This window comes from Rattus norvegicus, chromosome 2, assembly GCF_036323735.1.
Source record: "Rattus norvegicus strain BN/NHsdMcwi chromosome 2, GRCr8, whole genome shotgun sequence".
Classification (NCBI taxonomy): domain Eukaryota; kingdom Metazoa; phylum Chordata; class Mammalia; order Rodentia; family Muridae; genus Rattus; species Rattus norvegicus.
Window position 1 is genome coordinate 249,760,345 of NC_086020.1, and position 25,132 is coordinate 249,785,476.

Here is a 25,132-nt window from a genome sequence, read left to right on the forward strand (position 1 = left end):
GTGGTCAGGGCTTCCTGTCTGAGCTTTTGAATATGTCGCGCCAGCTGAGGGCCCCTAGGTCTGACCCTCGTGCGGGATTCCGCACAGAGAGCAAGGACAGAGGCCCCACTGTCCCCCAGGGCCTGCTGAAGGCAGCGAGGAGCAGCGGCCAACTCAACCTGGCGGGAAGGAACCTCGGGGAAGGTGAGGCAGCACGCAAACACCCTCTTGGTCTCCTGTGCACCTACCCGCTCCAGCTCGGTGGCCCTGCTAGGACTGTGGCATGACTTACTCGGAGTGTTCGCTGAGATGTCCACAGAATGCGGGATAAGCATTATAGTTTAGGAGTAAACTAGCTATGAGATAGATGATAGGCAAGTATTTGATTTGACCTGAGAATACTTAACTTCTCTTTCAAGACCTTTTTTTTTTCAGTTGAGAAAAATCCCAATGACAAATATACCACTTATTCTAAGTAGTAATTTAGAATAAATGCTGCAGAGTGTATGAGTTTGAGAACATCCTAAGAAAACTGAATGACCAACAAGCACACATTTACACACTACTAAGTATAAATAAAACCTTTTGTAGTGTATATGTTTGGTTGGAGAGGACAGAGACAAAGAGAGGATTGAGAAAGAATGCATTCTTTCTGAAATATTTTTTCTTACTTTAATTGATTAGAGTCTTCCACTTCTAATAGTGCACTTGTGTATTTATAAGATTGACTACGTAAAGACATTGTGTGTATGCTTACGGAATGATTGATAGTTGATGTAGGAAGATCTAGCCTACAATGGGCTGCACCATTCCCTGATTTGGGTCTTGGACCCAAGGGTGAGCTGTATAAAAAGGTATGTGTGCCTTGATTCATTTCTCCCTCTGCTCTTGATTGTAGTTGTTTTGTGCATTCTTGCCACCTTGACTGATGGCCTGCAAATGAAACTGTGAGCTAAAATAAACTTCTTCTCTAAGGTGCTTTGTTATGGTATTTTACCACAGCATATGGAAAGAAGAGTATGATAGAAATTGGTATCCAGAAAGTGGGTAAATCTATGTGATTCCTATGACATTTGGACTGTTTTATATGACTAGAATGTGGAAGGCTCTGGAATGTAGGCCTAGGAAAAACATTGAATGTTATGGGCAGAGCTGTGTCGGGAACTGGGTGAGCAGCCATTTGCATTATATTGTGGTCAAGACATGGCTTTATTCTACCTATGTCCTGAATACCCTAGAGATCGCTTCTCAACTTTTTGGCTATGATCAAGTGTAGTATCTGAATACCCGAGAGAAGACCATGTACTGGTTTTTTTGGCAGAGGCAATTTCAGGAGGAGAGTATTCAGGCTGGTACTGAATAGACAGCTATAATTGCTAAAACTGCCAATACCATTGTAGAGAAGCCTCTTGCACAGCACTGGAACGGTAGGAAAGTTTTATTTTTTAGGGTCAGCACAAGTAGGCTTGTGAGTGGGTCTGTAGAGGATTGTCTTGGCTATACTAATTGACGTAGGAAGATTTTTTTTTCCCATCTTGATCTCAGTTTCTGAATCTTTCTTCCATGTTCCTAACGTTTGCATCCTTTTTAAAGATTTATTTATTTATTACATATAAGTACACTGTAGCTGTTCTCAGACATGCCAGAAGTGGGCATCAGATGCTCATTACAGATGGTTGTGAGCCACCATGTGGTTGCTGGGAATTGGACTCAGGACCTCTGGAAGAGCAGTCAGTGCTCTTTAACTGCTGAGCCATTTCTCCAGCTCCACGTTTGCATCCTTATTGTGGATGTTTTCAACCATTTTGCTGACTTTCTTCTCTGCAGCCTAGGTTGAAACCATCTGCTTGTCTGTATCCTCTTTTAATTTATTGATAATTTCTTACCCAAAATTTTGAAAGCTTCATGTGGCATTTTGTCTATTTCAGTATCTGAAGACCAGTTACAATTTTTGAGGGATCATATTTTCTTACTCCTTCTTTTTTTTATAGCTCCGTGTTGCAGTTTACACATCTGTTGGTTTGTATATCTAGTCTAGAGTTTTGAAGGGTGTCTTCATATTGAGTTGACTGTTCTTGAAGGCTAATTATCCAATACCACCCATCAAGAAATAAAGTCACTGTTGTGGCTCCAAATCCACCAAACTATAAAGATATGCATACATTGAAAATAAGTTATTGCTCACTAATATACCATTACTAGTTGTAGTAAGGGTTACTTACCATTACTGTGAGGAAACACCATGACCAAAAGCAAGTTGGGGAGGAAAGGGTTTATTTAGCATTGAAGTAAGTCAAGGCAGGAACCTATAAGAAGGAGCGATTTTTCTGTTTTTTTCCTATATTCTTCCCCCTTTTGAATTACTAAAACTTTTCTTCTGTTTGTCTCTTTGGAATTAAAATCTGTTTTCCTTATTGTGACTCTTCTTTACTGGTTCATACATAGGCAAGCCTCCATTCCCAAATCTGATTGGGAAGTCTCTGGTGAATTTGAATGACAATGAAGGTAGGGCATAACTAGTGATTGATTGGCTTGAATAATATTCCAAGTTCTGTGTCACCCTCCTGCAGCCATACCTTTGTGAGGCTCTCTTAACATAGTTGGCTACACAAGGACAGAAGTTTTGATGCAACCTGTTGACAAGCTTCTTCCTAAAGATTCAAGCTTTTGCTTATCTCAATGCTGTACTAGAGATGGAACCCTAGGACCTTGCCTGGAAGAAAGCATTCTAGTGGAATTTCTACTTCAGAGTGACTGTTCTACTCACTACATTATAGGTGTTAACTTTTGCTACAATAGAATGACACAGCTTTGTGTGTGGGTAAGAAACAAAATTATGTCTGGTAGAATGGTAGCTACTAGGGTCAGATACCTTTCACAGGCTGTAATGGCAAGTGGTTCTGCAGATCTTAGAGTGCAATGTGAACTTACCTGCTAAACCCGAGGTCACACATTTTCTTGCTTCATTTTTTTTTCACTTGCAAACAGGAATAGTAAAACCATCCATCTCACAATGTTGTCAGAAGAGTTTAACGTTGTATTTTGTGTTTCGGTGCTGGGGATCAAACTCAGGGTCTCATGTAAAATTCGCATTGCAGTCTTTTTTTCCCCCAATAAAATACATTGTGTTGTAACTTATTGATGTTTGATTTATTGGCATTTATTTATTTATTTATTTATTTATTTATTTTCCTGCACATGGACAAGTCAGGGGACAACTTGCAGGAGTTGGTTTTCTCCACCATGTATGTTCTGAAGTTTAAGCTCATGTGACTAGACTTGCCAGCAAGTACACTTACCACTTACCACTGTGATGGTTTGAACGAGCGTGTTCCCCAGAGGTTCATGTGTTTGAGAATTTGGTCCCCAGTTGGTAGACCTGTTTGGGAAGGATTAGATGTAACCTTGTTGGAGAAGGCATGTCACAGAGGGTGGGCTTTGAGGTTCCAAAAGACTAATACATTCCCAGTGTACCTTTCTCCGCTTCATGCTTGTGGCTCAGAATGCGGGCTCTCAGCTGGTCATTTACTCTACCTTAATCCAAATTAAACACTTTCTTTTATAAGTTACCTTGGCCGTGGTGTTTTATCACAGCAATAGAAAAGTAACCAATACACCCACAATGCTTTCCCTCGGGCCCTGGAGTTATTTGGGTCCATTGTGAGGTAAGTAGTCAGTGAGTATGTTGCTTAGTCTTCACTTCATTTTCATTCTTTTCCCCTTTTCTTCTTGATGTGGTGGTGATGGAGATAGTCCCTCAATGTGTTTGGAGAATAAATGTGGACATTCCCGAAGAGGCTAATCAGAATCTTTCATTCAGTTCTACTGAACGATGGTGGGAACAGACAGATCTGACCAAACTCATCATCTCCAGCAATAAACTTCAGTCTCTCTCTGATGACCTCCGACTCTTGCCTGCCCTTACTGTTCTTGATGTAAGTTGACTATAATTATGGTTTCTTAGTTAAAAAGGCTGAATTGAGGTAAGTTGAAGAGCTAAATTTAGGCTTTGCTAAACAGGAAGCCTTCCTTGCTGAGCTTATAGAATGCAAGTTAAATAAGAAACTGACTTAGAGGATTGGCTTCATGTCTCCATGTTCACAGACCTGATGTAGATGCTGTGATTAAATGAGTCATGTGTGCAAACAACTGTCATTTGGCTTCTTGTTTTTGTTTTTTATTTCCCTTCGTTAATTTTTATTTTAGGCACTAAAGCAAGTATAGGACTCAGGGGCCCTTTTGTGTTCCTGTTTTATAACTTGCTCTTAGACTTATTGACTGTAACCACCTGAATTTTTTATTTTATTTTATTTTATTTTATTTTTTGTAGTGAAAGTTGACCTACCATAACATAAGTGAAGTGTGAAGGGTGTATTTCAGAATATACAGACTTTTTGTGACATTGGCAATATCTAAACCCTTCAATTCATGTGTGGAAATGGTGGATGTAAACAATGCCATTCCTGGAGGAGGTTTTGTTTGTGTCTGTAAAATAGCAAAACAATAGTTTGGCTTACTCTAAGGTTCTTTCTACTGTGAAGACAGTATGATTTTTGTGAGGCTATAAAACTGTTCTCCCAGCTCATATCTTCTCAATGTGTGATATGAGGAGACCACCAGAACCCTGCTGCTGTTGACCCTCCTCCAGTCTGTGTTTGTCTCTTTACATTTTAGTAATAACTTATTTGGTCATAATTGCTGAGCAGCAGTTTGGTGAGTACACACAGAATAAATTACTAAGCACCCAGCACATTGCCATTTAATATGAAGAACAGGGGTTTAGTAAATAACTTTTTTCAATGGCAAAGCTCAAATATTGCTAATTGTAAGATCAGAATATTGACTTTGTCTTGTAATCATTTTAGATACATGATAATCAGCTGACATCTCTGCCTTCAGCTATAAGAGAGCTAGACAATCTTCAGAAACTTAATGTCAGGTAAAGTGAACCCATGTCTAAGACTGCAGGTACAGTGATGTGAACCGGAAATCCCTTTTCTTCACATAGAAAATAACCTTGAACTACAGTGTGGCCCGTAGGAAGCAGGGTTGGTTAAACACCTGCCAGATGCTGAATTCTACCCAAGAGGAGACAACCCTTGGAGACCAGATCTTTGCATCATCCCAGAAACTGGTTAAGGGAGAACAAGAATTTAATGATTCAATTATTTGTTTTTTCTATTTAGAGGAATCTTGCTATTTGTCTCAATGTAACCCCACAGTGCTGTGCTCTGGGACTCCTGTGTTAGTCACAGAAGTCTGCGGTGCTGTACACAGCAACTTTGTCTATGTGTTTTGTTTTTAGAATTCATTATATCCTCTTTGTCTCTACAGATTTAAGGCCAATTGATTTTTATGTATTTTATGTTTATGAGATACTTTTGGCTCTTGTTTTAGAAAACTTCTTTCTTAGAATCTCAGGTTTTAGTTTTCATTTTTAGCCTGAAAATTTTTGCACAGTAGATTTGAAATATTAATTATTTCATTAGCAGTGAAGAATTTTGTGTTCTTTTTGTTGGTTTTGGTCTTTGTTTTTGGGGTTTTGGTACTCAGTGGAGGTCAAGACCCCATGTATGCTCAGCAGCTGAGCCAAACCTTATGGCTTTTACCTATGAGTAGTAGTTAAACATGTCCAGACAGCTTTGGGCTCCATGATTTTAATGTAATATTATTAGTCTAAAGTCCCTGGTATTTCCCTTTCCCCTGTTATATGTAAGCTAAAATAAGAAAATGGGATAAATTTTATAGTTGAACATTTTAAGTTATGATGCACCTGAAATTTATTCATGCGACTTCCCCCTCTTTCTTTTTTCAAGACAGAAATTCTCCGCATAACAGCCCTGGAACTGAAACTCCCTTTGTAGACCAGACTGGCCTAAAACTCCAGAGATACACTTGCTTCTGCCTCCCGAATGATAGGACTAAATGTTTGTGCCACCACATCCATCAGTTCGTAAAGGTTAACTCCAATAAAGAGACGAAAGTGCATTATCCTTTAGGCTGTACAAAGGCACCTGTGAGACTTAAACCAAGGATCTCATGTTTACAAGACAGGTGCTTTAACCAAGTAAGCATGGTGCCAAAGCCTCATTCCTCTCTTAATCACCAAGAAGTATATTGTCCTTACTGGGACTTTTACATCAGTGAGTGTCTCTTCAGAAGGCTTCAACTAAAAAGGCCAAGTATAGAGTCAGATTGAGTGTTGCCAAACCTACCAGATCTGAAAATAGAAATAACTGCTTTTGTTTTGAACATGAAATTAAAAACCTAGCCTCCATATCAAACACAGCTCCAGGGGCAGAAGAGATGGGTCAACAGTTAAGAGCACTGTGTACTCTTCCAGAGGATCTGGGTTCAAGTTCCAAACCTATGGAACTCACTACAGCCCCTCACATCTGTCTATAACTCCAGTTTTAGAGTATCTTAACACTCTCTTCTGGCCTGATGTACACCAAACAGACATACATGTGGCAAAAACAGCTATACTCATAAAAATAGATAAGTATTATAAAAAAATATATATAGTTCCATTGCAATGTGTATGTGAACATATGTTTTCAGGAACAATGTAAATATTTAGTACGAGTCCAATAAGTCCCTTTCACATTACGTGTTAAGTAAACAGATTGTAAACAAGCAATCAAAAGTTTACCAATTATTTATGTTTACTTAAGAACAGTTTTCATTGCTGGTTTTCTTTCAGACCCTGACTTGCTTGGTTTAAATTTCTGCTGATGGGTGTATATTGGAGATGTGGGTCTTGATAAACACTTGAACGGATAGCACCATTCGATAGTTATGATGAGTCCTTGTGGTTGATTGACAAAAGCCTTTGGTAAATACTTCTCAGTCTACTAAGTCACTCAGCTTTTGTTTTATTAACTAATAGCCATAACAAACTGAAAATGCTGCCTGAAGAAATTACAAGCTTAAAAAACCTGAAGGCGCTGCACCTCCAGCACAATGAGCTGACTTGCATACCTGAGGGGTTTGAACACCTTTCCAGCTTAGAAGATTTAGTAAGTTATGACTTGGTTTTTTCATAATTGGGGCTGTTGGGGATTCTCGATAGGCTAGAGAACTGAATGTATGATTTAAACTGTAGGACATAGGTAGCCAGTTTTATGAGTAGCTTACTATAAATTATTTTAACTAGGTTGCTAAATTAGTAACTGTAGACATGGGTTTTCTATGTTATCAAATGAACTAAGTTATATTGCAGGAATAGAGTTCAGAAGAAAACAGTGGGCATGCCTTGGTTGTTCAGAGGCTTTTGTCTTTTTCTTACTTTCTTCTAAAGAGGGCGTCAGATCTTCATACTTCAGTTCCAGAGTGATCAGTGTGCTCTTCTGGATACCAGGATGTAACTGGATTTATAGACAGTTATGAGTCATGTAGGTACTGTCAATCAAACCTGGACCTTCTCCAGGAAGAGCTAGTGCTTTGGACCGCTGATTAATTTGTCCAGCCTTGTAGGTTTTTACATCTTAGTTGAATAGAGGGAAGCAGTCTTTCTTTTTTTTTAATCTTTATTAACTTGATTATTTCTTATTTACATTCCGATTGTTATTCCCTTTCCCGGTTTCCGGGCCAACATCCCCATTACCCCCCTCCCCTTCTATACAGGTGTCCCCCTCCCCATCCTCCCCCTATTATCGCCCTCACCCCAACAATCACGTTCACTGGGGGTTCAGTCTTGGCAGGACCAAGGGCTGAGGGAAGCGGTCTTAAAAGTACATCTCTTCTGTTTTCCTATCCTCTCTATATTTTATATTCTGTTCTGCGTATTACCCAATGGCCATATATATTCCAATTTCTTAATGGTTACTTTACTCTAGTTTTTAAATTAACACCTTTTTTTGTCAAAACTTGCATGCTGCCTGTTTCATCTTCCTTAACTAGAGTCAAACATAAATCAGTACAATATTATTTTAATAATTTTAAGAATAAAAACCACAGACACCTTGCATTGGCTTTATATATAGCAAGGTAAGTATAAATGTATCTGAGTTTAAAAAAGTAAGAAATGGAAGCTTTTACAACAGGAAATTTGTCCTAAGTTATACAACTGACAAAGAATGAAATTGAGATATAAAGATGTCAGTTTGCCTCCTTTTCTCTGCTTTAGAGCAGGATGAGAGTCTGCCATAAGCTGTTCCAGCTGAAAGGCTTCAGTCCTCTGAGGAAGAGGCTCCAGCCTACAGTATGTGCTGTCATTTCATGCTGTGCTCTGTCCTTGGCCTTGGCAGGTTTTAGAAACAGATTTCTCATTTTAAGTATTTAAACGAAGTGTTTAAGTATTTATTCTGTATATACCACTTCCTTCATATGTCTACCATTTGTGCTAGTGTTTAAAATAAAACATTTTCTTTCAATCTGATCGTTTTGGAAGTAAAGTTTGAGAAGTAAAAGACATTTGTAGATAAAAGAAAGGAGGGAGCCATTAGATTTTCATATAAAAAGTTAATTTTGTAAGTTAGTTTTAAAGTTGATTCATAAAACTAAGTATAGTTTTGAGTATATGTTTATGTGGATGTATGGCATGTTCATGCAAATGCTGAAAGATGATATTGGAGCCCTTGAAGCTGACATTACAGGTGGTTGTGAGCACCTACTGTGGGTGGGTGATGGAACTGAATCTGGAAATTAAACTAGGTTCTCTGAAGAGCAGCTAGCTCTCTTAACTTCTAAGCTGTCTCTCCACTTCCAAAAGTTGTTTTCTGTTTTGTTTTTCTCTAGAAAAGAGCATCATGTAGAGGTGAAAGTTAAAAAGAAACCTTACACTAAGTGAAGTTTTCCCTTTCTTCTTCATGGGTTCCCAGATGTTTCCTTCCCTCCCCCCTCCCCCCTCCCCCCTCCTTCCTTTCCTTTTCCCCTCTCCCCACCTAATAGAATCATTTAGTTGAGACTGTCCTGGAACTCACTCTGTAGGCCAAGTTGGTTTAAACTCCTCTGCCTCACAAATGCTGGGACTAAAGATGTTCTTCACCACTTCCTGGCTCAAGAATTTTTATTAAAGATTCAATATGCTTTAATTCAATAGCATTTAATTAATGATAAATAAAATATGTAGAAAAATACATCAAAACAGATTAAAATATAAATACTTGTAATCATTTACACTAATATTTCCCGACATTATGTAGAACTTTAGCCCAAAAATAGCGTTTATTGAAAGAATGACATGTCATAAGTATGAATGTGTTTATATATCCTATTTGCTTTAAAATTTCATTTTTCATATGTATATAGTGTTTTGCCTGTATGTTTGTTTTTGTATCTTGTGTGTGCCTGGTGCCTGCAGAAATGGGAGGTGGGTCCTGGAGCTCGAGTTCCAGGCATTTCTGAGCTGCCATGCAGGTGCTAGGAATAGAACCTGTGTCCCCTGCAAGAACAAGTGCTCTTAACTACTGAGCCATCTCTTCAGCACCAAGTGTTTTATGTAATAATTAAATTTTTGACTGTCTTGATACTGTCTAGAAGTTCGGTATTTTATTAAAATAAATTTACTTCTTCACATGGTTTCAGAATTTTTTAATTTCTATCTTAAGAACTCTGCATTGTCAATAATTAGTTCATTTTGGAATAATCTTGGGGTTATGCAAAAAGTTTTAAAAATATAGTGAAGAGTTCCCAAATGCCCTTCATCCTGACTACAATGAACTTTATTTTATTTTTTAGAATAACTTACTTGTTCTTTGAAATTTTCATACATCATACCCACTCCAGTTTTTCCTTCCCAGACTCTCCCATCACAGGCTCCCACATTTTAACTTTCTCTTCTTTCTTTTATTTCCTTCCTTCCTTCCTTCCTTCCTTCCTTCCTTCCTTCCTTCTTTCCTTTCTGTTTGTTTTCTTGTAACCCAGTGAGTCCAGTCAGTGCTGCCTGTTGGAGAGTTGGCTTGCCTTGTTGGCTGACCGTGTGCTGGTGGCCACTGATGCTGTGAGTTCAGTGGCCATCTCATGTCCAGAAAACAGCATCTCACAGGACTCCTACCCACCCACCACTTCTTAACTTTTTCTACCCCTTCTTCCTCAGTGTTCCCTGAGCTTTGAGGAGAGTGTTGTATGTGTGTCACTCAGGGTTTGGAACTAATTTTTTAAGATTATTATTATTATTTATTATTATTTTTGTTGTTGTTTTCCCTTTTGACACAGGGTTTCTCTTTTTGTGTCCCTGACTGTTCCGGAACATGCTGTGTAGACTGGACTAGGCTGGCTTTGAACTCACAGAGATCTGCCTGCCTCTGACTCCTGAGTGCTGGGATTAAAGGAATGAACCGGCAGCACCAGGCATAAACACTCACTTTTCCCAGCACTTTGACCATTTAGTTGTGTTTCTAGTAACTGCTGCTCACTGTAAGTGGCTTTTCTAGTCAAGGTTGAGGGTAGCACTTATCTCTGATTATAATCATTTAGAAGTCAGTTTATCAGCATGTCTACTTAGTAAAACCACAGTAGTAAATCACTCTACCTTAGCCCCAGAGCCTATGACCTCCCCAGCCTTGAACTTTTGATCAAGTTTAGAATGCCAGCATGAATTCTCTTCGATGGAACATTCCTCATAGCTAAGCATAAAGCTGTTGTCACCCTCATAGCGGTCAAGCCACTACTGTAAGTGCATCTTGCATAACATAGTATCACAGCACTCGGGGGTCCAGTATTGAGTAAGCTCATTGTATCTTTTTCCCCCCAGTGGCTACAACTTCTGGCATTCTGAAAGCTAGCCAGCATGGAGGAAGTGTCCTATTCAATTCCAGATTATATTTGCTCTGCAACCAAAGTATGTGGTGTCTTCAGCAGTAGGGTCTTGCCATCTAGTTATGGTCAACAGCCAAAAGCAGTGGAAATAGCTTGTGTTGCTTTGGGGGCCTTTGGGAGCTCCCTGACCAATACTTCATAGGGAGGTAAGCTATGCCGGGCACAAAGAGTTTTGTTTAATGACCCATGTCTTCTGGAAGCTGTGCTGTCTACTAATGAACAGCAGCTGTGCTAAAACTCCTTTAAGCTTTACACACACACACACACACACACACACACACACACACACACACACACACACCACTCATGCATGAGTGGTTTTATTCTTAATTATATGTATGTATATGTATGTGTGTGTGCTTGAGTATGTGCATGTACGTGTGGGTGCCCCATGGCAAAGGCCAGAGAAGGGCATTTGGATCTCCTGGATTTACTGTTATATATAGGTGATTGTGAGCTGCCTGACATGGGTACTGGGAACCAAACTCAAGTCCTCTGAAAGAGGAGCATGAACTCTTAACCACTGAGCTATCTCTTCACCCTCTTTAATTTTATTTTTTGCCCAGCTTACGCAGTGCTGGGTTTTTGTTTACCACCACCACTCAGCCCCCTACCCCCAACACACACACTCTGGTTTTCTGTCCCTCTGCCCTCTTCTCACTTAACCCTTTATTCTCCAGAGGTTTTTTTTAATCTCCCTTTGAATCACATGTTACACTGCAGAGGTATTACTTGAGATTAGTAAACACCATCATGTAAAATACTTTCAGACGAGGAACTGATTTTAATTCCTGACCATGACTTTGATGGACAGATAGTGGACCTGCAGGTATTGAAGAGGAGTGAGTCCTGGTTTGTGAGACAGTGGCTCAAGTTGAAAATATCTGTTCCTCTGAAGTCATCTCTTATTCTAAAATTTCTTCATAACTCTGAAATTCCTTTCATGAGTATCTGTTAACTGTTATTTCCTCACTTACAGATTCATTCTGTCCTTTCTTTTTAAAGGATCTTTCAAGCAATCGTCTTGCAACCGTGCCTGCTGATTTTGCTTTGCTGTCCAATCTGCTGCGACTCAATCTTTCCAGTAACCAGCTGAAGAATTTGCCAGCAGAAATAAGCAGAATGAAAAGTAAATTGCCATAGTAAATACTATATGAATTTGAGGTTAATGTAACTTTCTTTTAGAAAAACAGTTACGATAATTACAGAAAGAGAAAGTACTTTCTTTATATTGTAAGTGCAAACGCTACTTAGTATCATTTATATCTAGTACCCATTACATCTAGGGTCTGCCTAAAGAATGATTATCAAAAGACATGTAGCTCATGACAAAATGAAATGGTAACTGGTGAGTAGAGGACAGAACATACAGAAACTTGATGAACATTCTGCTTCGCGCTATCTTTATGAGTTATGCACCATCCTTCCCTTCTCAGCTGACTCCCCCTGTCGTGCTTGGGGATACAGCTCTAGCTTCCCTTGGCTTGCACGTAGTGATGTCTACTGAGAGTCCTGTTCTGCCTGAGTGCCCACATTGTAAATTCTTCTTTAAATTAATGAAATATCAGATAGTAGTGGTTCATCATTTACAGAAGTAACACTAAGGGACCACGGGTACATTCTAGTGCTTCAATATTTGTACTCCTATCTCAGAGCTCTCAATTTAGAATATAAAACATTCTTTGTTGTTGTTTAAAGGCAGAAAACATGGTTAGTATTTCTGAGTTCATGACTATAGTACTACCCATTGTATACTGTTTACCATAGCTAGTCCTTTTTTTGGCTAGTAATATATTAGACATTTTTCTTGTAAAAATATAATTACAAATTATTTTAAAATTATATACTAAGAAATTAAAGGTTTTGAACTATGCTAGCTCCTATCAAACAGGCTGGCCTCAGACTTGCTATGTGGTTGAAGATGGACGTGGTTTTCCTGTTTCTCCCTGCCTAGTGCTAGGATTACATATTTGAGTTGCCACACCCAACTCCTGTTCATATTTTTAGAAGTTAGAGATTGATTTTTTTCAACAATTAATTGTAGATAACTTTCAATTAATTGTAAATCTTTGAATTTTTTACTTTTAACTATTTTAAATGAAATTATTTTCAGCAGGCCTTGAGTTTAGATACTGACACTTAAGATTCTACTTATCGTTACCATTTTCAATGTCACTTTCCTTAACTAACATCATATATAACCAGGACAGTAGATGAACATGGCCCTTCTTCTGTCCTTTCCTTCCAAGATCAAACTTAGAACCTTGTATGTGCTAGATGGAAGGTATTGTTGAATCAGCCAGAAGCAAGGTTTTGTTTGTTTGGTTTTTGTTTTTCCTAACTGGAGCATGCTGAAACAGCAGAAGGGCATCTGAACTTACACAACAGCCTGATGACTCTGACTGTGTAAATCTGTGTTCTTAGCCATGTTGCAGTGTCTTCTCTTTACTTCACAGACATATTTACTAGTTACTTGTGACTGGTGAGCAGAGTCTAGGATTTTACGTTTGTGTGATACTCCGTAACTAGAACGCTCTTTCTTTTGAGAGTTTTCCATTGTATGTGTGGTTCTGTAAGGTAATTGAGACAGTGATAACATTTTCCCTCCGCTTTATAGATTGATTACTATAGGATTAGAAATTAAATTTAGAGATGGGTTTTTATCTGCTCCCCCACACACATTCCACTGCTTTGTTCTCATCTAGTGCTCCTGATTTGACCCCAGAGTTTACAGTAGCCTTTTTCTTTAGATTTTATTTATTTTATATGTATGCATGTTTTGCCTGCATGTATTGATGTGCATCACATTTGCAGAGGTCACAAGAGAGGTCCCCTGGAACTGGAATCATGGGTAGTTTTATGTCACTAGTCACCATATGAGTGCTGGAAACTGAACCTGGATTTTCTGAAAAAGCAGTCTGTTGGTGCCTTGACCTGTTAGGTATCTAGCCAGCTCCTATAATGAGCTTTTGTTTATAGAATTTTACAGATTTCAGTGGATCAGTTCACCCCCATCCCCACCCCTACCCCCGCCTCATTATTCTAGTCAAGTAATATCTAAACTTTTGGGGAAGGCAGAACCCTCAATATAGAATAAATAAATAATAGACTTAAAAAAACTTTTATTAGAAGTTAAAACTAGTACTATACTTTTTTTAAAAATTGGCTAGCTTCTATAGAAGAATAGAAGCTGAAGGTGTCATATCAGTGCAGTTTTTGATTATGTTAAAATTGATGGGCTTGAAGTTAGGAAGATAAGCTGCAAAATGCATGTCCCTCACTCCAGTTTATTGGAGGGCTGAGGATGAGATTTTTGAAGTATGTTTTCAGTCTTAAAAATGGGAATCTATACTATGGTTAAGGGAGAAATTGCATGTTAACTCCCTAAAAGATACCTTTACTGAGACAGTTTTGTTTTTTTGGAAAAGAAAGGCACATATCAGACAAAAATGGTGGTATGCTTTTGCAATCCCAGCAGTCAAGAGGATGAGGCAAGAGGTTTGAGAATCTAGATCTGAGGCCAGCTTGGGCCTCATAGAAGGGAGGACACCCTATCTCCTAAACCAAACAAGTGAGTGAAGAAGAAAATCCAGGAGATGAAGATCCTGAAAAGAAAGGCATTGTTGAGATACAGCGTTTGCTCTTATGGGCAGATGAGCTTAGGTGTTAAGGAAAGCGCGTTGGCACAGAATTCTGGTATACAAGTATGAGGGTCTGAGTTTGGATCCCTCACACATGTGAAGTCTGGGCGCTCACTAGCCTGATCATTGAGGTCCTGGGTCATTAAAGAACCCTGTTTCACAAAACAAGGTAGAGCAGATGGAAGAAGATACCAAACAGCAGCATCTTTTCACATGCACAAGCATATGTAGCCATGTGCAAACATACACATCACATATGAAATTCACCATAGAAAAGAAGACAGGGAGAAAAGGAGGAGGCAAAAATGGATGGATGAAAGGATTGGAAGGCTTGCGTTAAATACAGTATGTGTAAGCCATTATCACATTCCCTCATCTAACAGATAACATGCATATTACCCCTTAATTACATGAAGCTCTTTGTAAAACGAGGAATAATTGAGAGCTGTACAGTTCAGAGTAGTTTAGCAGAGTACCTGAAAACTTTATTCTTAACTATATTTCAAAGATGGCCTATACTAATCAATATTGATTACTATAATCAATATTAATTATCATTTCTCTTTAAGTATAAAAATTAATTTTTATTTTTTCAGTTCAAAGATGTTTACATATTTTTGATTGTCATATCCATAGGAACAGATTGAGAAGTCTTTGTTGTGACACTTTATTATGATTTGATATTTTTTCTGTATTTAATTATTCTGTCTTTCTATACGATAAAAAATTACAGTATTTTTTTAATTGTCTCTGAATATGTGTTAAAGGATTAAAGCATTTGGATTGTGATGCCAATCTCCTTGAGACTGTGCCTCCTGATGTGGGCAGCATGGAATCACTGGAATTGCTTTATTTGCGAAGGAATAAATTACGAGTCCTACCTGAGTTTCCTTCTTGTAGGCAACTAAAGGTAACTATTTAGTTAATATTTATACCACTGTATGTTTTCTAAAAGTTACTTGTGAAATTAAAGTTTTTAAAAACTATGCCCAATCTTTTAGGCATAATCTATGATTGGTATTTTTCTCTGTTGATATCTTTTAAAACTTGAGTGTACTACTAAGAGTACTAATGTTTTCTTAGTAATGAAAAGAAATAATCATTTCTTCAGTAGATTTTGTGTATTTCATGTACTGAATAGTTGTTCCCTAAAGAAGGGTCTTATAGTGAGGTGAGATGCTCTGCTAAGCTGTACCGTGGGTGGCCTGGAGCAGCCGGGGACAGGGGGATTTGTTACGTTGCCACCTCTCAGGACTGCAGTCACACTTCCAGTGCTAATCTTTTGGTTCTAGGTGTAACATTACTTCTGCCTCCTAGATTTCCTATGCTTTAGGGGTTTTTTTGCTTTTGTTTTTGTTTTTTGGTGTCAGGCAAGTTTCTTTTAAATAGAATTGTAGTGATGAGTTTTTTAAAAATGCTGGGAAATTCCATTCACTATGGTAAGTTTTTATTGGTTATAGATTCTGTTATAAAGTTGGTGTATGTATGGTAGCTAGTGATAATACTCTGTAATATTTTTTTACCCTGAAATCAGTTTTGAGTGGGTTCATTTGATTTGAAACTAGTTTTTCACCTGTATTATGTTTAGATTTATACTTTTACTTTTGTAAATATAATTAATAAATTGTTTCACTGATTTAGTTTTATAAAATTTTCTTCTAGGTTAAACAATAATTTTGAGATTGTTAGAAAAATTTTTTTCTTTTAATCATGTTTTAGCTTTACAAAAGGTTGTGTCTAAATAACATAATTACAGTGGTTTTTTCTTCTGTATGTTGCAGTGATTTAAAACTAAAAATATCTACATTTGTTTTCATTGTTTAGTATATGGTTGAATGGAATATGTTCTACCTGTTTTCATAGGAATTGTACTTAGCTGAGAACCAGATCGAGAAGTTAGGGGCAGAGCATCTTCAACACCTGCAGGCCATTCTTGTGCTGGACCTAAGGAGCAACAAGCTGAGGTCTGTTCCTGAGGAAATGGCCCTGCTGCAGTCTTTGGAAAGGCTTGACCTGAGCAACAATGATATTAGTAGGTATGTTTAAGGATTATATGGTAGAAATTAGAGTTTATTCTGCATTGGATTATAAGTAGTTTTCTAGGTCTGTTGTTGTAAAATTAAATGGGGCTGTCTTTTACCCCCTCTAGATCGGGCACCACAGATATCTTGCCAGAAGCACACACCCCAATTCCATGTCCCAGCCACCACACTCTCCTAAACTTAATTCACCACAAGAAAGAACACACAACACAGTAACCTCTGATCCAATTGATAAGATATAATTGCCCACCTAAACACACAAAGCCCAGTACACATCCATCCCTCAAGAACATTCATAGCAACCTGTAAATAAACAGAGTGGAGTCTTAACGTCAGCCTCCATGTTCTTTCCTCAGCGGCTTCTCCTCAGTCTCCTCCTTTCTTCCATTCCTGTCTCCTCTTCCTTCAAACTTTTCTCCCGCCCATCCTTCTCGTCCAGTGATAGGACTCATTCTATCCTGTACCTGCCTCACCTGTATGATGACATCATCTCACATAGGTTCATTTAAAAAAATACTATTTAATTATATATTGAACTCATGTTGTATACAGAGAAGAATTAGTTTTCCTCTTTGGCAGCCAAGTTAGCACATTAATGAAAGCAGATGTGTAGTCACATTTCAGAACTCTTTAAGGGTTGTTTTGTGTCTTTTTTGTGCATGGCTCCAGTTCCAGATACAAACTAAGCTGTGACAAAGCAAGTGCTTCATGGGTATTTACTGGGCTTGGATAATGAACATAGAATTGAAACATGAAGTTCTGAGTGACTAAAGGATTTATGACTAGAGAACTTAGACAGGACTGAGATTAGTTAGTTAGTTAGTTAGTTAGTTAGTTAGTTGCTGATATACACACACCTAACAGTACACTTGTGCTGAAGACCAGGAGCCCCTGGGTTCTATCAGCTGATGTGATATATAAACCAGAATGTTTAATTCCGTGTGAAAGTTGATGTATACGAGCAAACAACACACACGTAGCTTTGGGAATTCTAAATAGGGTCCAAGGAGGGAAGTCTAAAAATTTAGGCCAAATAATCAGTTTTTATTAGTTCAGAGCCACCGACATACCACAGAGACACTATGCTGAGTGCAAGCCCGTTAAAGATCCAGTCATTGGCAATGAGTATGGTACTTTGGGTGGGAAGGGGTTGTTGTGGGTGGCAGCCTTTAAGAATTACCTGTCAGTTTAGCTCATCATAATTGCCACTAAGAAACATTTCTTTGTCCAGTTTGTTGACAGCGTGTGACGTGGCTCAGAGGCAGGGGGGAGATGAAGTGAGGAGATGAACCAGGATAAGTTGTCTCCATAGCCGTCTGCTGTCTGTTAGAGTTGGACAGAGCAGAGTGATAAGCAAAGAATGATGAAAGCTACAGAACGTGGTGTTAAGAAAGGGTTCCTCTACAGATCTTACGGAGATGAAACTTTTGGGCTTATACAGTAAGGGCAAGCATGAGGTTTTGAGCCTCGTGGGAAAAGGGGATGCAGTTCCCAGCTGTCCGTGCCCTCCCATGTGACTCCCATGTGACTCCCTATGTGACTCCCATGTGACTCCCATGTGAGACTCCTCATTGCTGCTGGGGCCTTTCCATGCCTGAAACTCCACCTTTCTTTCCAGTGGGTGGATAGTTGTTTCCTACGTGGGTTTGGGATCAATTAAGAAGCAGTGAAGTGGAAAAACAAACAAACAAACAAACAAACAAACAAACAGATGGTGAAATACCACTGAATTAGAATCTTACACAGTGAGAGCTTGAAATTCGTTCTGGTTTTTGGAGGTCCCCTTCTGCGATTGGGTGACGTCTTATTGGTCAGTGGGCTGCAGGTTGTTCATGGCTGCTGGTTTTTGTGTTTCAGTGTGAGCACTAGGCAGATAGAGCAGATGCTTATGGCGCATGTCCTTTAGCAGCTTTAGTGTGAGGTTGGAAATGTATGTGGCCATCTTTCTGTGTGTTAGCACTAGAAGGGAAATATTTTAGGGGCCTTCATGCCTCTCCCTTGAGATTATCACATGATATGTTGTTCTCAATTGTTACTTTGTAGCCATGCCTTTGATTGAATTAGACTTTCATGTAATGTTTTCTTCAAATCAACTTGTTCTGTAGTCTGCCCTGCTCACTGGGAAATCTTCATTTGAAATTTCTGGCACTAGAAGGAAATCCTCTAAGAACCATTCGAAGAGAAATTATAGCTGTACGTACTATTAGGATTTGTAATTTATTTTTAAATTAAAATTCAGATATTATGTTGATGCACAAAACTTCCAAGTGTGCCTTGCTAACAATGTGCTCTGTCTCCACCCTTTCAGAAAGGAACGCAAGAAGTCCTAAAATACCTGCGGAGCAAGATCAAAGGTACTGCTGTTGCCTTCTCTATTTTGAAGGAATATTTGAAAAATGGTGACATTAACAGGACATCGATTTAAATGTTCTTTTGATATGCTTATTAGAGGAAGAGTGCCTGGCATTCATAGTTCTAATTCTATATTCATGCAGACTATCTCTTATAAAAGTGCTTGAGGGGCTGAAGAGATGGCTCAGCAATTAGGACTTAGTACTTGCTGCTCATGTAGAAGACGAGTTTGTTTCCCAGCACCTACATGGCAGCTCACCAGGGGAACCAGTGCTCTCTTCTGGTCTCTGTAGACAGCAGGCAGGCACTTGGTACACATGCAAACATGCAGGCAAAGCATTCATATACATAAAACAAAAACGAACTTTTTAAAAGTTCTTGAATTCATGATTGTGGATGCTGTGCCTCAGTCCTTCAGATTTGTGTTGAAGTCTACCAATTATGAAGTATCATAACACAGTTTAATTTTCTTTTATTTTTTATTTTATGTATATGGGTGTTCTGCCTTCCTGTATGCATGTATACATATGCCACATCACAGGACTAGGACTTTGTTTTCTATTAATGTGTTTTTTAAATGATGTCTCTGTTATTGGGAATAAACTATGTGACTGGGTATTATCAGTACTGTCTAGAAATCATGAGTACCTTTATATATCATTAAAAATGTAAAGATGGGTGTGTAATTTTAATATTCACTGTATATAACTTTGTTTTCCAGATGATAGAACCAATCAAAACGATTCTGTTCCTGAGACTGCCATGACACTACCAAGTGAAGCCAGAGTCAATATCCATGCCATAGTCACACTAAAGCTGCTGGATTATAGGTATGTAGTCTCTATTAGTTGTTGTTCTGTTGCTGTGACCATGCAGCACATTTTTAAAACAGAGCATTTAATTAGAGGCTCACAGTTACGTTCATGGTGGTAGAGTTAGAATCCATGGCCATCATGGCAGGGAGCATGCCAGCAGGGAGGCAGGCAGACATAAGGGAATGGTGTGGGCTTTTGAAACCTCAAAATACACCCCCAGTAACATACTTTTTCCAACAAGGTCACACCTCCTAATCCTTCCCAAACACTTCTACCAACTGTGGACCAAGTATTCAAATATATGACTTTGTGGAAGCTATTCTTATTCAAGCCGTCACACTGCCCATCTGCATGGTACATCGGACCTTCCAGCACTATGATAATGAGACAGAGACTGCTAATACAGTTTGAAGCTTAGGCCTTTTGCTTGGGCAGTCTCCAGTAGCTTGTCTAACTTAACCCACCAATCAGCCTTCAACCTACACTTGGCCAGCTCTGTACTTCTCTGCTCTGGTCTGTGTCTGTTCCTCTCCATTGTCTGCTCTCTGAATCTCCTGCTTCTGCTTTCTTCTCCCTATGACTTCCTTTGCTGGGAAGTTCCACCCTAGTACTTCTACCTTCCTACCTTAACAGCTGTCATATGTTTATTACAACCAATCAGCGGCAAGACAACCTCTGATGCATCACTAGATTGCCTTTAGGCAGGTGAAGAAGGATGAATATTTACAAAACAGAAACCCAGTGATGACCATAAAAATGACAATACCAAAATCCCACCAGCATTTAGCTCTCTGCCTGTACAGAATTAACAATTGTAAATACAGAGATATGCCTTACAAAGTAAAAAAGGTCACCCCAACAGCAAGGCATTGAATATGCAGTCGGTGTCCATGCCAGTCACACTAAAGCTGCTAACTACAGATATGTAGTCCATCGGTTTTGCAAGGCCCATGGGGAAGAATTCTTCAGAGAAAGGGCAGCTAATGAGGGAAAGACAGAGCCATGGAAGCAAGATTTCCCCTTTGCAGGCTCCTTAGGTCACAGAATTTAAAAGTGGTCTCAAAAGAGAACTTGAATCAAAGAGGTGGAATGCCTGAGTATCTGGGGAGGGACATTGTGGGAAGGAAGGAGAGAGCAGTGGTATACTAATGCAGTGAACTTAAGGGTTGGAGAAAGGGCACAATGAGGAGAAAGGACCTGTGTTCCCACCATCCTTCAGTCACCAAAGCTCACAGATCGCACACATTTTACAGAAAGCTTAGTTATAAAATTGGATTAAGCTCCAAGCACAAGTAGAGAAATAGACCATGCATTCTGTAAGTTTCTGGATTTCCAAAGTGCTTCTGTTTCTGTGTCTGCTTCTGAGCGTGAGCAGAGCATCCTGACCTCACAGAACTTAATCAGCTACCTTGAACATTTTGGTAAAATCTATAAAAGTCTTTAGATATGGGCAATGGTAATTGCATCTTTTTGGAATGTTGAAAAGGCTTTTATTTTTTGAACCACGCTTACTTAGTGATAAACAAGCAACCTTGATTCCTGATGACATTTTTGATGCCACAAAAAACACGGTCGTCACTTCCATCAACTTCAGCAAGAATCAGCTGTGTGAGATTCCACAAAGGTAGGATCGGCCATGATCCACTGTCAAGGTGGGCCTTCTTTTTGTCAGCTGTGTCTTGGCAAATGAACGTTAGTTTTGTGAACTGTTAATGTGAGAGGGTACTGCACACTGTGGTCCTACTGTTCTGAGAGATGTACGGGAGCTTTAAACTTCCAGCTTTATGTTGTGAGCTTGGGAAATGGGTGTTAGAATTACTAACTCTAAAATTACTAGTCTTGTATAATAAGTATGGCAGGGAGAGTCTTGAGAGGCCACCCAGTGCCAGGCTCAAGGTGGGTAAGAATGGTTTCACTTGCAGACTCAGGCCAAGGAAACTTGAGTGATTGATTTTTCTCATTTAGAACTAAAGCCAAATGCGTGAACTGCTAGTGTCATCTTCTAGGCAGAGACCCTGCACTCTAGCCACTAGCTGCTGTTTATGTTGTACTGTCCTCTGCTCATGTGTCATTGTTGGCATTGATTAGCAAAACCTTCAGGTTAAAGGAGAAACTCATTCTACTGTTGAACTTTAAGAGTTTGTTAACTGTCTGCCCCCAAATGATCCTGACAAATGACCTCGTACCATACACACAGTACAGGACAGGACAGCTGAGTGTACTGGTTCTTTGTCTGTGACTAGCTGCTCTTAGCTTCCTAGTCTATGACATCATACTTAATGTCTTAGTAGAACATGGACCTCTAACGACAGCAGACAGAAAAAGACACAACACAAGGGAATAGATGAAGTGGTAAGGGCTGCTGTATCAAAAAACCCAAAAGTGTGAGAATGACTTTCTAGAACTGCCCAGATTTTTAAATGTTTAAAAGGGCAAACTATAGAATGTGTCACATTTACAGAGAACACTTGGGATGTAGGTCTTGAAGCAAGATAGCCCATTACAAAAGCAGACCTGTCCATCTTTTGGTTCCTGTTGTTGAAGGGGTAGAAAGAAGTTTGACTTGGTCCCAGATGTACATGGTATGTTTGGGCAGACCTGGGTCATGCTGACTGATGGAGTAAAGGTGGAGAACTGCAGGGGACGCTTCTGCGCACTTAGACTTCACTTACTCTCTTACTTCACAGGCTCCTTACACAGTATGCAGTCCTCTACCAGGGATGCTTGGTGTTTTTCAAAAGCAACTTACAAAGTCAAAGAAGACAGCACAGATTGCCTTGCTCTAGAGTATTTCTTAGCATACTTTTTTTTTTTTTGCATCTAAAATTTATAATTCATAATGAGTATTCAGAGAGTAATGGATGAAATGGAAGGATATTACATAGTCTTTTAATATTTACTTATTATATATACATCATACAGCTTTCTGTCTGCATATGCCTGCAGGCCAGAAGATAACCCCAGATCTCATTATAGATGGTTGTGAGCCACCATGTGGTTGCTGGGAATTGAACTCAGGACCTTTGGAAGAGCAGTCAGTGCTCTTAACCGCTGAGCCATCTCTCCAGCCCTGCATACAGTCTTATCACAGATATATATGTTAACTTAATGACATTTTAAGCGATTTGGAATTTTATGTGTAATTTGTTTCTTGGATGCTTTATTTACCATATGTATTTGTTTTTTTGTACTTTCCTATTTCATAAGTAATATTTTCAAAATCTATCTTAGCTGTATATAAGTAAGTAGGCTACTTACTTATAGCAATTAAAAAAAAAAAACTACTGTTTCTTTAGGCCAAATTTCCAGAAAATTTACTATATTGAGAGATATGACCCTTTGTCAGTGACACATTGAAGCTCACCTCCCTGCGTCTGCATCACCAGCTATGATGGTCTTCTCTTTCTTTCTCTTTGGTAATGTGGTAGATTAAACAATGTTTGTTTTAGTTTAATCTTATTTGCAGGTTATATCAGTAACATAATTAAAATGACTAAATTTGATTAGAGTGTTGAATCCTTAAGATGTTCCACCTAAGTTGCTTTGGGATAGCACTTGCCAAACTTAGAAACTGTCTTCAGATCTTGTTTTAACCATGATTGCATTTAATGCTAATTCAAATAATAAATATTAAAAAATGAATAGGTCAAATTAAAAGATTATTTTATGTGTATGGATGTTTTGTGTGCATGTACATCTGTGAATCACTTAAATGTCTGATGCTTGTAGAGATCAGAAGAGTATGTGGGAACCTCTGAACTGGAGTTACAGATGGCTGTGAGCTGCCACATAGGTACTGGGAGTCAACACTGGGTCCTCTAGAAGAGTAGCCAGGACTCTTCACTCCTTAGCTATCCATTATGCTGTCTAAAATGCTGTGATATCAGTGTCTAACAATGCACTTTATGAATTTAGCTCACTTCCAAAATAAAATACTATAGTAACCACCTAGGTCTGATTTTTCTCTTTTGTGTCATAATTTGGTTAAATGTATAGTCAGTGAATTTTTAAATTAAACTTCACCATCCGTTTGTTGTCAGGTTGAAGCCCTGGTCAGATCATGGTAAGGATTTTAATGTTTAGCTTTATGGCACAGCCAGTCTCTGAAGATTTTGAGAGGAAGTGAGGTCCTGGGAGCTGCTCTTCCTCTTACCAGGGTTTCAGTTTTGAGTCAGTGCGGACATTTACAGTTGTTTTGTTTCAGGATTGCTGAGCTGAAGGAGATGGTGCTAGACGTCAACCTCAGTTTCAACAAGCTTTCTCTTGTGTCCCATGAGCTGTGCCTGCTTCAGAAGTTGGCATTTCTAGATTTAAGGTACTCGGTGCTACTGTTACTTGACATCTTTTGAGTTTTTATGTTGTGTTTTCTTGATGAGTATGGAACCTGGTCTTTAGTGTATTAAGTATATTAGGGGAAATCTAAAATTAAGTTATTTAGGCATTTTAACCAGTCTGTCCTTATAAGTAGCTTATAACTTAAGCGATGAGACAAAATTATCTAAAATGTTTTTAATCAACACATTCCTTAGGTCCTAAGTAAATTGACAGTTAGCACATGGAAACTGTCTTTTTCATCTTGTTTGTTCCTGAAGTAGATAATGAAGAACTAGCACAGCCGTCCCCTCTGAGCAGCTGTACAGTTGCAGTAGGCCGTTGAGGAGCTGGCTTGCCTCCCAACCAGGACAGTAGACAGGTTAAGCAGAAGAGCCCTCACTGGAGCAGAGATAGAACCTGCCTAATTCTTTTGGGAATCATAGCAAGCCTGATTTAAACATTCAGTGAGAAGCTGGCAGCTCATCAGGTGAACTGTGCATTTCAGGGTCACACCATTAACATTGCACTTGTAAACTGCGTTTCTGGTGCCTGCATTTCCCCTAGTACTTCCTGTTGTTAGCTTGAGTGCTTTTAGTTGGTGTGAAGTGTAGTGAGACGAAGGATCTGCCTGCACTAATTATGGAGCTCTTTCTTCTCTAGGGTAGCAGAGCATAAAGCTGGTGGAACAGAAGGAAGGGAGGTCCCCACGGCTGCTGTTTGTTTCTTTTTGTCCAGGCTGTGTGTGTCTCTCTGTGTAACTATCCCTAATAGAAGAACTAAATCTGCTTTCATGTCTTACACAGAAAGACAAGAAAAGAATAGGACAGGCGTGAGCTCTGCAACATAGCTTGCATAGCATTGTGTGTCATAGCGTGTACAGTAGTCACTGTGCATCATAGCATGTACAGCCAGTCATTGTGTGTCATATTGTGTACAGTAGTCATTGTGCAATATAACATGTACAGCAGTCATTGTGTGTCATAGTGTGTACCCCAGTCATTGTGTGTCATAGCGTATACAGCCAGTCATGGTGTGCCATAGCATGTACAGCAGTCATTGTGCAACATAGTGTGTACAGCAGTCGTTGTCCAACATGGCCTGTACAGTCAGTCACTGTACATAGAAGAAAAAGGCTGCAGGAGACTTGTGTCATTAACTACTACCACCCCCACTTTCTAGGGCCATCCTAAGAACATCAGATTAATAAGGATTGACAAACATGTTTGTA

The 25,132-nt window shown here is 39.0% G+C and overlaps 1 protein-coding gene across 7 annotated transcripts in view; it reads left to right on the forward strand.

Moving 5' to 3' along the window:
* The first annotated feature begins 9 nt into the window (after positions 1-9).
* The window catches only part of Lrrc40 (leucine rich repeat containing 40), a 29,544-nt gene continuing 4,421 nt past the window's right edge, over positions 10-25,132 (forward strand). The window contains exons 1-13 of one of the 7 annotated variants that reach the window (NM_001399480.1): positions 10-183; positions 3,733-3,914; positions 4,845-4,918; positions 5,796-6,046; positions 6,869-6,998; positions 11,746-11,869; positions 15,149-15,291; positions 16,245-16,417; positions 18,529-18,616; positions 18,732-18,777; positions 19,497-19,605; positions 21,107-21,214; positions 23,795-23,905. In NM_001399480.1, the coding sequence (NP_001386409.1) occupies positions 6,885-6,998; positions 11,746-11,869; positions 15,149-15,291; positions 16,245-16,417; positions 18,529-18,616; positions 18,732-18,777; positions 19,497-19,605; positions 21,107-21,214; positions 23,795-23,905 (1,016 nt within the window). In that variant the 5' untranslated portion in view covers positions 10-183; positions 3,733-3,914; positions 4,845-4,918; positions 5,796-6,046; positions 6,869-6,884. Of the gene's footprint in view, positions 184-3,728; positions 3,915-4,844; positions 6,999-11,745; positions 11,870-15,148; positions 15,292-16,244; positions 16,418-18,528; positions 18,617-18,731; positions 18,778-19,496; positions 19,606-21,106; positions 21,215-23,794; positions 23,906-25,132 lie in introns of those variants that run through there. The other 6 variants (NM_001034926.2, NM_001399478.1, NM_001399479.1 and 3 more) reach the window with 6 other exon arrangements.